The 12,059-nt window shown below is 42.8% G+C and overlaps 1 protein-coding gene across 3 annotated transcripts in view; it reads right to left on the bottom strand.

Moving 5' to 3' along the window:
• CENPF (centromere protein F) overlaps nucleotides 1–12,059 on the bottom strand; it is a 58,211-nt gene that overhangs the window by 22,878 nt on the left and 23,274 nt on the right. For all 3 annotated transcript variants that reach the window (XM_072990226.2, XM_072990231.2, XM_072990228.2), the window contains 2 exons: nucleotides 8,616–8,751; nucleotides 1,444–4,400 (listed from right to left, as the gene is read on the bottom strand). In XM_072990226.2, coding sequence (XP_072846327.2) covers nucleotides 1,444–4,400; nucleotides 8,616–8,751 — 3,093 coding nt within the window. The remainder of the gene's footprint in view (nucleotides 1–1,443; nucleotides 4,401–8,615; nucleotides 8,752–12,059) is intronic.

The following is a 12,059-nucleotide window of genomic DNA, read 5'->3' as shown; positions in this document are numbered from 1 at the left end:
CATCTATTTTTTTTCTTCAAGGAAATAGTCTGCATTTCCATCCTCCTCTGTTTTTCAAGAAAGACCAGAAAGGGTCTTTTTAAGAGACAGGATATGAATGGCTGGGACAGCTGTGATGACCCTGGGACTACAGGGGGTGGCCTTCGCAGGGTACACATCGTGTTACGCCCACCCTTTTTTTGTTAAGGCACATGGCCCCAATCCAACAGGCTGCCTAAAAAGCTTTTGCCAGGGGCAGATGCTTTTCTACCAGCAGCCTCCTTTGCTTCCAAACAAAGCTCCTCTCCCCTTACAAAAGACTGGCACCCATGGCACATGGGCGGCTCCTTAAACATACCAAAAATGATTTCCCCCCCCAACATAGGTATGTCACTACAGTGGGATCTCGACTTACGAACGACCCTACTTGCGAACAATTCAACTTACGAACCCCACCCTATAGGGAAATAAGGACTCGACATACGAAATTCCCTCAAGTTACGAACAGGAAAAAAAGTGTCCCCTCCCTCCCCTTAGAGGCTTCTGGAGGGGAAAAAAAGGTCAGAAACTTAAAAATAAAGAAAGTCACTTACCAGGCCTTGGTAGTCCCCAAACAGCAGGAAAAAGATCAGGAAAAAGAGCCTCGTGGCGCAGTGGTTAAAACGCTGTACTGCAGCTAAAACTGTGCTCACGACCTGGGGTTCAAATCCCAGGTAGCCGGCTCAAGGTTGACTCAGCCTTCTATCCTTCCGAGGTCGGTAAAATGAGTACTCAGCTTGCTGGTGTGTGTGTGTGTGTGTGTGTGTGTAGCCTGTATAATTAAATTGTAAACCGCCCGGAGAGTGCTTGTAGTGCTATGGGGCGGTATATAAGTTCAAAAAACAAAACAAAACAAAAACAGCTAAAAGCCGACACCCAGCAGGAGCCTGGCAGCCATTTTGTGCTTTTCCCCCTCTCCTAAACCCTCCTCTCCCTGCCTATCAGCTGATCGGCTGGTTCAAAAGAGGCTTGGGGAGGCTTGCTCAGCACCTAAAAAGCCTGCCTGTGTGTCTGTGTGCTGAAAAAATCAGCACAACATGCTTTAAAATTGGCTTCGTTGGAAAAAAAGATTTCAAAAGTGCTTTGCAAACTGTTCCCTGCCTTCCTCCCTTTCCTGAACCTAAGGGAAAAAAAGAAAAAATATCCCCCTCTAGTGGCAGAAGGCGGAATAGCAGCTTCCCATTAGTTTCTATGTACGGAAAAGAGCAGATACGGATTAAATGGTTTTCAATGCATTCCTATGGGAAATGCAGATTCGACCTACGAACCACCTTCCAATACGGATTACGTTCGTAAGTCGAGACCCCACTGTATAAGGCATTTGCAGAGTGTGGAAAACCCTTTTGCCCTCCTTACTATAACCCTGGGCAATGCAGTTCATAACCCAAGTGTAGCTGCTCCAGCACAGGGAACTTAGACACTTACTTGTTCAGTGTTAACAGAGAGCAGAGCCGTGGAACTTAAAGCAAGGCCTGGTAGGTGCCCTTCTGCTTTCTCAAGGTGCTTCTTCTCAGCTTTCATATTAGATGCCACCTGCAGGACTACATTATTTAGTTTTTGTTGCCACTGCTGCTTATCAAATACAGTTTGGAGGCCATCTATTTCCTTCCTTGTGCAAAGGAGCATTTCTTGAATCTTTTTTATCTCTTCATCTTCTAGATTTTTATAAGACCTGAAGGATTCTTCAGGCATTTTGGAGGACTTTCCATGAGTCTCACACAGCAAGCGTTCAACAGTCTTTTTTAGATCGTGTCTTTTAGCTACAATGCATTCCTGCTTGATGGCAGACACACCTGCAGCATCCTCCACAAAAGAATGGCAGTGCTGGTTAGTTGTACATTCTACAGTAGCTTGTCTGTTACTATTTCCTCCGTCCGTTTTGCTTGATGGTGTGCACACTTCAACATCAAAGTTGACCTCTGAAGGAACTGCTTTTGTACAATTTCTGGTTTCACTCCAGGATGGAAATCCCACACAGAACTCTCCCTCTGTCTGACATTCTTGATCCACTGGTCCTGGAATCACTTCACTTGTGAATGATGTTGTATCAACTTCAATGAAGCCTGCAGCCATATTGTTTTCTTTAAGCCTTTCAACATAACACTGAAGCTCTGATATGTTGGAGCTGATTCTCAAGTTCTCCCCACGGGAGAGTTCATATTCATTTTTCAAAGACACGGCTGTTTCCTTGACTTTATCAAAGAGTATTTTGATTTCTTGAGTGAATAATTTCAAATCTTCATAGTTAAGTACATCACAACATTCTACGCCCATTCTATTCTGATTAATTTTTTCATCAGAAGAAGTAGCTCTCTGTTCTTTTAAGTTATTCATTTTGTATATGAGTTCTTGTGCCACAGTATCTGTGTTCCTCACGCCTTCCAAATGCAAGTCTTTCAGCCCTGATGCTAATCTTGATTTTTCTACCTGCAGGTGTTCACACATTTTCTCCAACTCATTTAGCTTGCTCAGCGTTATGTGTAAGGAATATACCAGTTGGTCATAATCATTTTGGCTAAGCATCAAATCAGGAGAAATTGATGCATGCTTGGCATCTGCTTGTTGGTTAAGGATGTCCTTAGTAAACATGCTAAAACAGACTGATAATTGGTTTTTCCCATCTTCATCTGTCATTCCTAGAGCTGAACTTTCCAGATTTTTAAGATCTTGCAGTTCAAGTTTCAATCTCTCGTTTTCATTTTCACTTTCTTCCATTTTAATTTCCACAGTTCTCAGTACAGTCTTTAGCTGCTTTATTTCCTCACAATAATCTTCTACAGAGGCTTCTTTATCTTCAAGATCCATTTGAAGCATCTCAAGCTTCACTTGGTATTTGTTCAGTTCATCCTCTTTTTCTTTTACTGATACTTTCAGCTGTTGCAGGAGAACTTTATCTAATGGAAAGTCACTTATTGCATACTCATTTCCTATTTTCATTTCCTTGACCAGTTGCCCATCCTCTTCCATCAAGATAAGGTCACAATGCTGCATTTTATTATATGCTGACCCCTCCTGTTCCAAAATCTTAGCTTCTTCAGGTACACTTTGATGTTCTTCAGGATTATAAAGCAAAATGCTATTTTTTCCCTCCAAAGACACAGCCCGTAGTACCTCATGTTTGCTCATCAACTGTCTGTCTGGCGTTTCAAATGTGGCTTTTTCCACTTCAGAATGGCAAGCTTGATCCTTTAAAGCACATTCTGAATGCTCCTCCTTTGCTTCCAGTGACATACATTCCCTTTCCAACTTTTCTTTGGTGTCCAAGAGTAATAAGGCATTTCCTCCATGCTCCTCTTCTCTTTCTTTCAAGCTACCGGAAAGACACAGGGTTTTCTGCATTAAGTCCAGGCTTTTTTGTTCTAAACTACCAACAGGACTCTTAAGGTTGGAATGTTGACCTGTTGACTGAAGCACAGCGCTGAGCTGCTGAGCAGAATCCTCACACACGGCACGAGTCTGTGCTTTTTGCCTGTTTAACTGTTCCATCAACGCTTGCAGTTTCTCATCTTTTTCCTCAAGAGCAGTCAGTGCTTCAGCAAGCATCTCCTGTTTTTCAAAAACAGCAGCTTGTAATTTATTAATCTGCTGTCCCGCTCCCTGAGCAAAATCTTTCTCTCTCTGCTCGACTTCAGCCAATTTTCTTTCCATGTCATCTCTGGCTTGGGCTAGTTCTTCAGACTGTTTCTGAAAGTGCTCATTTAACTGTACTTGGGAAGCTAAGGATGTTTCGAGAGAGGCAATACATTTGCCTTTTTCTAATGCTTCATTTTCGGCCAACTGAAGCTGTTTCTGTAAGACAGCCACATGCTGGGAGATCTCAGCTAACTTCAGCAAATTGTTTTCTCTCTCTTTCCTATGTTTGGCCTCAGATGCTGCTGCTTCTTGCTGAAGGTCATTATGGACTTTTCTTTGTGCCTCTAGTTCTGCTGTTTTGTCTTCCACTGTACATTTGAGATTTTTCACCTCCGCACTAAGGCTTTTATTTTCACCATCCAGAACTCTTATTTGGTCATGACTTTTAAGCTGTTCAGTCATCAAAGCACTTTCCAGGCTGCTAATTTTGCTCATCAGTCTTTCCTTTTCTAAACCATGTTTGTTCAAGAGTTGTTCACTCTCTTTTTTCCACTGGGAAAGACTCTCAATCTCTTTTTTAAGTTCTCCACATTCTACAAGAATGTTCTGCAACTTTTTCAGGTCTTCCAGTTTTACACTGAGCTCTTCAATGATGTTGTCTTTCTGCCTCAGGAGCTGCCGAAGAGAATCTTGTTCATTTTCCAAGTCAGAAATAGTAAGTTTCATTTTTTCTAGAGTAAGAGGATCTTCCTGCTTGTTCAATTTCTCTTCAAGAAACTTTAACTCTCTTTCCAGTGAGAAATTTTTATCTGTAAGCAGAATAATTAAAACGGAGAAAAGTTATAAAGTATTAAATTCATGCCTTATTTGGCTAGTACACAAAAACATATTCTACACCAATAAAAATGATAACTTTAATATATTAAAAAATACTTCAGTATCTCACTGATTTATACATAACCATCATTTGGAAAATAGGAAAAAAAAACATTCAGTTTGCAACCTGCCAAAATTACTGTTTTCACAAGCTTTCCAAGGAGTAAAACCATCATTTGATACAGTGGACCCTCTACTTAAGGAATTAATCCATATTGGAATGGTGGCTGCAAGTCGAAAAGTCTGCAAGTCGAATCTCCATTGACCTACAATGCACTGAAAACCGATTAATCCCATAACCAGTGGTTTTTATTCTATTTTTACTCCATTTTGGTTTTTTCTGGTCTGTAAGTCGATTCTCTGGCTGCAAGTCGAATCTGAATTTTGCAACCAGAGAAGTCTGTAACTCGAAAAGTCTGTAAGTCGAGCCGTCTGCAAGTCGAGGGTCCACTGTACAACTTTACAATTTTGGTTTGGATGGCCTGCACAAACCAAATTTATTCATTTAAAATATCTTACCTTACCTTTCTCCATAAAAAGGACCCAAGGAGGCTTACATCATTAAAGAAACAGTATGTAAAAACTGAAACCAGCAAGTATACAAATATTTAAGAAAAACCAAAACAAATGCCACACTAAAAGATGGTAAACAAAATCAACCCAAAAAACAATTCAAAGCAACGAAGTGCAACACTCTACAGTGGTGCCTCGCTTGACGACGTTAATTCATTCCAGGGAAATCGCTGTAGAGCGAAAACGTCAAGCCACACTAGACGCTGTTCCAAGTCTTCCATACAGAGCATGTTACCATAGTATTTTGAGACTGAAGGATGCCTATGATGATGCCTATGATATTAATTCTAACCCAGTCCATTACTGACACTAGACACTGATCTAGAGTGTCAGGTTCCTCAGATTTAGATGGCATGGAGAGATAAAGTTGGGTGTCATCTGCATACTGGTGACACTGAACTCCCAAACTCCAGACAACCTCTCCCAGCAGTTTCATGTACAGTGGTGCCTCGCTTAACGAGTGCACCGTTTAACGAAAAATCCGTATAGCGATCCCTTTTTGGGGATCGCTATACGGATCAGCCCCAATCGCCGCACTCGCTTTGCGACGATTGGGGCTCCGGCGGCCATTTTGGAGCCGCCAAACAGATGATCGGCGGCTCCAAAATGGCCGCCGGAGCGAAAACATCGCTGGAGGGGGTAAGTTTAGACACTTATTGGAACGCATTAAACTAAGTTTAATGCGTTCCAATAGGTTTTCCTGCCCCGCACAGCGATGTTTTCGTATAGCGAAGGTTAATCCGGAACGGATTAACCTCGCTATACGGGGCACCACTGTATATGGTAAACAGCATAGGGGACAAAACAGAATCCCGAGGGACACCACAGGCCAACAGCCAGGGTGTTGAACTGGAGTCCCCCAGCAGCAAGTCCAGGAGGACCAACAGCACCATCGTAGAACAATGCGTCCAAGTCCCCTCCCAGCGAAACAACCCAGAAGGATACCATGGTCAATGGTACTGAAAGTCACTGAGAGGTCCAGCAGAACCAGCAGGGACACAATCACCCTGTTTAGTTCTTGGTGTAGGTAATCCACCCAGGCAACCAAAGCAGTCTCAGTCCTATAACCAATGTTCATTCTAAGCTGCGTGCGGGCTTGGCCAGAGCTCAGTCGGGATTGTGCACAGCCAGTCGGCTTCTTTACCCCCTTCCAATGAAGCCCCACCCACCCTTGCGCAGATAGAGAGAGGTTCCTGCGCAGTGGGAGAGAAACTTAGAGGGAACATTGCCTATAACCAAGCTTGAAGCCAGACTGAAATAGAGCTAGCTAATCCATCTCATCCAGGACCCCCCTGGAGCTGCTAGTATGGATGCATTGACAAATTATGATTTGATTGGGAGTGGATCTCATTTGCTTCGATTTAAATCACTACTGTACTCAGAAACAATCAATTTAACCATGTGATTCTCACCCCTTGCATTCTTGCTGACTGTGCCCATAATACATACGTATTTTTTCCATTCCCACTGCTGAGAATGGTTCCACTTTCAGTATAAAGATCTACCGAGTGCCAGTTCCAAGTACTTTCAAGTGCACACTTTCAGAGAGGTAAAGGGCTGGCTTAGTCTACTCAAAGCTACAAAGGGACAAGTTGTTGCCACTCTCTAGGAATCACCGTTACGCAAGCAAACTATTTCAATAGTGCTTCCAAGAACTTCCAACATTATGCCTTTTTTTTGGGGGGGGGGGGTATACTAATTTCTCAGCACCTGTCAAATGACTCTTTCCCCCCATTACGTTAATTTATATTTTTGGTCATTAGTTGCATTTATATATACAGTGGTGCACCGCATAGCGAGGTTAATCCGTTCCGGATTAACCTTCACTATGGGGAAACATCGCTATACGGATCAAAAAAACCCATTGGGTTTTTCCAAATGGGCCCAAAACTCACCATTCTGTGATGTTTCCCCATGTTCCGGCGGCCATTTTGGGTGTTCCGGCGGCCATTTTCGAACCGCCGGACAGCTGTTCCCCCTCGCAATGCGAAGAAACATCAGTATGCGATCGCATTAGCGATCGCAAAATCTGCATCGGTATGCGGATTCATCATTAAATGGTGCGCTCGTTATGCAAGGCACCACTGTATTAGACTTTCCCACAGTGGGGTATACCCTAACTGGCTCACCATATACACTGACTCATCAATATTGATCATATTTGGAAAGAAAAATCAAACTTAACAGCTGGAAATTTATTGATGTTTTTATAAGGCCTGCCTAGCTTGCCTCAGCTAACTGATGAGATGTTGGACCATATTCTCAGTTGCACAATACTGGAAATGACAGGCACACAACTCAGATGTTCTGCCACACACAGACCCCACCACATTTGGCTACTGAAAGCTAAGTAAATCTTACATGAATACCAGTAATATTCTGGGCATCAATATAGTCCAATAAGAGAAAAGGGTTTAATCATCTTAAGATAAATGCAGTATTACAATGTTTCAAGACTCTTTATATAAATTACAGAAAAAATGGAAATTAATGCAAATTAAAAATTAAAATTAGCCCATGCTGCTAGCTAGCTTTAGTCTTGCAAACGCCTGGATTTTTCTTTCTTTCTTTGACATATTTATATTCTCTCCTTTCCTCCGAAGGATTCAGAGTGATGTACTTTGTGTTCCTGCTCATTTTTATCCTCATAACTAGAGATGGGGACATTTGTAATGAGAGTCGAGCCCGTAGGACTGGACTGTCCACTTACATGTTGCCGTCTCGGTCCCGCTCATCCTTCCAATGGCTCCGCTCTCTTCCCGCTCGGCTGGCCACTTAGCAGCCTTGCAGGGAGACTCGTCTTCCTGCCCCCTGCTTAGAGTGGCCAGCCAAGCAGGAAGAGAGGGGAGCTCCAGCCACCACTGGCAGGATGAGCAGGACCCTTGCCGCGGCAAGATATGGGAGTGGACGTTCCAGTCCTCCAGGAGCCAGACTCTCGGTAGGTCCAGCTGTGTTGGGGATATTCATATTCATATATCCCCACCTCTACGAAAATAAATTTTGCTGACAGAGGTAATTTGCCCTCTTAAGCTTAGATCAAGTCCAACTGGGAACTGAAGACCCAAATGGCAATTCGAACCATGCTCTCTCTTGAGTTCTAATTTAATATCCAAAACCTTACACTTTGAAGAGTAAGCTCATTATACAAGGCAAGAGGCTTTAGCAGTATATTGTAAAGCAGCCTCATGTCATTTCTGATTATGCGTTCCTACCCCCTGGGGTACAAAGGACCTTCACTTCAGGTTCCTTTAGAAAGGGACAAAGAGAAACACTAGGGAAAAATAAGGGCAGCAAGTCACCGTCCGCAGCCTTCCAGACGTTACAGTCCTCTGCTGTTGGACTTAAATGTGCTTGACCTGAAGAAGCTCACAGAGACCCATCCTAATCTAATCTACATCCCTGACTACGTAGAATAGGATTCATGTTTTCACCAATTATCTGTATTTTCCATAACACTGTCAAGAAACTCAAGAGCACACAAGTCAAAGTAGACTGCACACAGTTTACACAATAACCTGATACTGAAGAACAGTTTGGAATTGTGATTCAACATGATTTTTAAAAAAATTACTCACTTTTCATATCTTCTGCAAAATGTTGACTTTGCTGCAGAAGCTGCTTGGCTATGCAGAGTTCGTCTTTTAACTGGCCAATTTCTTGCAATTGTTGTGCAGACTGGCCGTCAAGGAGGATGTTTTGCTTCTTTACTTCCTGTGACAAGAGTTTCTCAGTTAAAGGAATGGTTATAAAAGGCATTTTAATGCTGGCCTATACAGTAGATGCAACAGCGGAAAGTATCTCTGCATTTTCCAAATGGAAGCACGCTGTACGATCTCAGATGAGGAAACTCAGCAATGGGGCCAGAATCCAGCCCAGCTGGGGCCTCAACATGTTTTTATGGGATTCCCCTGCTTAGCTGTCCACCTTTCCCCGTGACACCTTTGTTTGCTGGTTTTCCAGATTTTCATGCTCCCCTCCTGCCCTATTCTAAAAGGTTGATATGCCTCTTGTAATGCCTGCTTACTGTAAGTAACTCAAGTAACTGATACAGTGGTGCCTCGCACAACGAGTGCCTCACACAATGATGAATTCACACAACGATGCCTTTTTCTGTTAAATTTGCTGCCTCACACAGCGATGTTTCCTATGGGGGATTTTCACACAAGGATCTCCCTTTTCGCTCCTGTAAAAGTGTCTTACAATGTTTGGACGCTGTTTTAAATGATTGCAATGGTTAGTCCACCTCCTGAAACCTATGCAAACTGATTTTGGTGTTGTTCTGACACTTCGTTAATTTATGATGATTTTTTGTTTTTTCCATTGGAAACCATTAGACAGACCATCCAATGGTTTCCTATGGAGAAAAAACAAAAAATCATCATAAATTAACGAAGTGTCAGAACAACACCAAAATCAGTTTGCATAGGTTTCAGGAGGTGGACTAACCATTGCAATCATTTAAAACAGCGTCCAAACATTGTAAGACACTTTTACAGGAGCGAAAAAGGACTTCGCAAAGGCATTGAAATGTATTGAGTCGGCTTCAATACATTCCAATATAGGAAACATTGTTTCACTCAACGATGTTTCCTATGGGGATTTTCACTGAACGATGGCAATCCGTTCCAATTGGAACAGATTAACCGGTTTTCAATGCATTCCTATGTGAAATGGTGTTTCACAGAACGATGTTTCACACAACGTTGATTTTTTTGGAACCAATTAACATCGTTGTGTGAGGCACCACTGTACTTTGGATCTCATCCTTTTGCTTTCAGTATTACCCAGCTCTGAGAACGTCCATGAAATTAAATCTGGCTCTCAGGCTCAAAGAGGACAAAAAACAACAGCAACATCCTTATTCTACCCTAGCTCCATTGCACTTTTTCCTTAATACAAACAACCTTCTAGTCAAATATGAACCATCTGTTGACAAAGAGTTGTAGTTTCTTATAGACCAAGATGGCAGTAAAATAGTATCAGACTGGAAACTTATAGCTGATAGCCACTGCATTCTAAATAGTTGCCAAAGTAAGAAAACCTCTAGCCTGTTATAATTATTGCTACGACAAGGGTTCTTCCCCATAGCAAATATATTAAGAAAACAGCAAGGCAAGTGTGACCTTGTTTAACGTCAACAAAAAAGGAAGGAAGGAAGGAAAACTAAGATAGCAGGTAAAGGGCTTCAACAATGCAGTCAGGGTGAGACGTTTGGATGGTTTGAGAGTCAGGTCTTTTGCACAGATAGCCAGCATCTTGGAGATAAGCCAGGAAAAGCCCAGACATCCCCCTTCACTGGAAACCTGATACTCTCAAGTCTTATTTTTTTTCCCTTCAACCAACAGGAAGTGTGAAGCAGATGAAGGCGTTCTGTACTGACTTTCCAAAGCAGCTGTTTCTTATGAACCCACCTCGTCCCCATAATACTCTCTCTTTTTCAGGAGGAAAAAGGAAGCGTTGTTCCTAAAGAAAATGGCACGTACATACACACACCGCCCACTCCTGAGTCACTAAGATAACAGATGGCATTGGCAGGCCTCTCTTGGTCTTGAGCCCTCAATTATCCCTCTAGTTACCACTAGCAGATGGGCACCAGCGCACCCAAGCCAACGTTAAGAGAAGGGGAGAATAAGGATGGGAAGCCTAAGCTGGAAATTCACTGGCAAGGCAGGTTTAGATTTCCAGTTATTTAAGCAAATCAGCCCAAGAGTAAGATCAAACTTGCTGTTGCTTCACTTGTCTTGCTTCCTCCTGCCTTTCAGCCTTCAGAAAAAAAGGGAGAAAGGGAGTCAGGGGGAGGGGGTGGAAGAGAAGGCAACGTATTGTGCCAATATGCTTCAGAAGCACCCAAATTTAAAAGCTCAAGGTTCTCTGGCAAGTTTTTGATATGCCCTGTTTATAATGAGCATCCTGCAGTTAAAGGCTTCTTAAGCACGAGCATAAGGGCCATTAGCTGATGATTTAAAAAGCACTCCTAAAATACGAGCAAGGTCGAGTGGTTTCGAGAGGCGGGAGCACACAACCTCCCTGATTATCATTAGAGGCTTCCACTGTGAAAGCTGAACCCATGCGCTGGCAAGATTCGCAGAGAAACCAAGCAATTGCCCTTGCTCATTGGGCTGCTTGCAAGGAAGCCACAAAACACACTTCGTTTCTCTTCCCAGGCCAGCCAGTGCACCCCGAGTTTGGAAAAGTAGCTTTTTATTTGGTTTACAACTCTTTAAAAAATCCCAGCTGGGCATTGTAACGCTGAAAAAGTCGCTTTCTCAAGCTTTGAATCTAACACCCTTCAGCAGATGTGTCATTTTCTGAGAAAACCAATGTCAGTGGTTATAGAGTAACTTTTATGTTGTCTGACACACCAGCCTGGTACCTCTCTGGTGTGTTAGATGACAACCAACATCACCTCATTTGGTTTGGAAAGGCTACTCTAGTGTCTAGGCTGTGCCACTGGACACAGCATGTTATTTCAAATGCCCCACACAAAGCTACGTCTGCCATGCCTTGTAGCCTAGAAAACCAACTACTGGCAGACTTGTACATGTATGTGACCAAGAGCGCTGCATGGCTAGAGACTCTGTAAGTCCAGCCCAGCCTTCTAGATAGGTCTGGAGGTGAAGTAGCCACAGCAATTTCCATTTGGGTTGTTTTTTGTTTTTCATTTCTTATCTTAATAAGAATGAATACACACTTCTACATGTAGATCAGCAGTAGTTACAAATATCATCACGTCATACAATAAATCCTAAATAGATTCTCTGCAATCTATTTAAAAACCTCCTACAGAATAATACAATGATCTCTTAAATATATCATAGAATCATGGTAGGGCTGGAAGGGACCCCAGAGGGCTGTCCATTCTTTTCTTGAAAACCTCTAGTGATGGGGCACCCACAACAATATGGCTAGAAGCAACCCTATTAGAGAGGCGGATATTTGTATTCTGTCCCAGCTGCACCCAATGTGGGTCCAGCCCCCGGAACTGGCCCGTCCACTCATGTGTCTCCCTGCAGAGCTGG

The sequence above is a fragment of the Pogona vitticeps genome, chromosome 1 (assembly GCF_051106095.1).
Source record: "Pogona vitticeps strain Pit_001003342236 chromosome 1, PviZW2.1, whole genome shotgun sequence".
Taxonomy (NCBI): domain Eukaryota; kingdom Metazoa; phylum Chordata; class Lepidosauria; order Squamata; family Agamidae; genus Pogona; species Pogona vitticeps.
The sequence above is the reverse complement of the archived record's forward strand: the minus strand, read 5'-3'. Positions and strand labels throughout refer to the sequence as shown.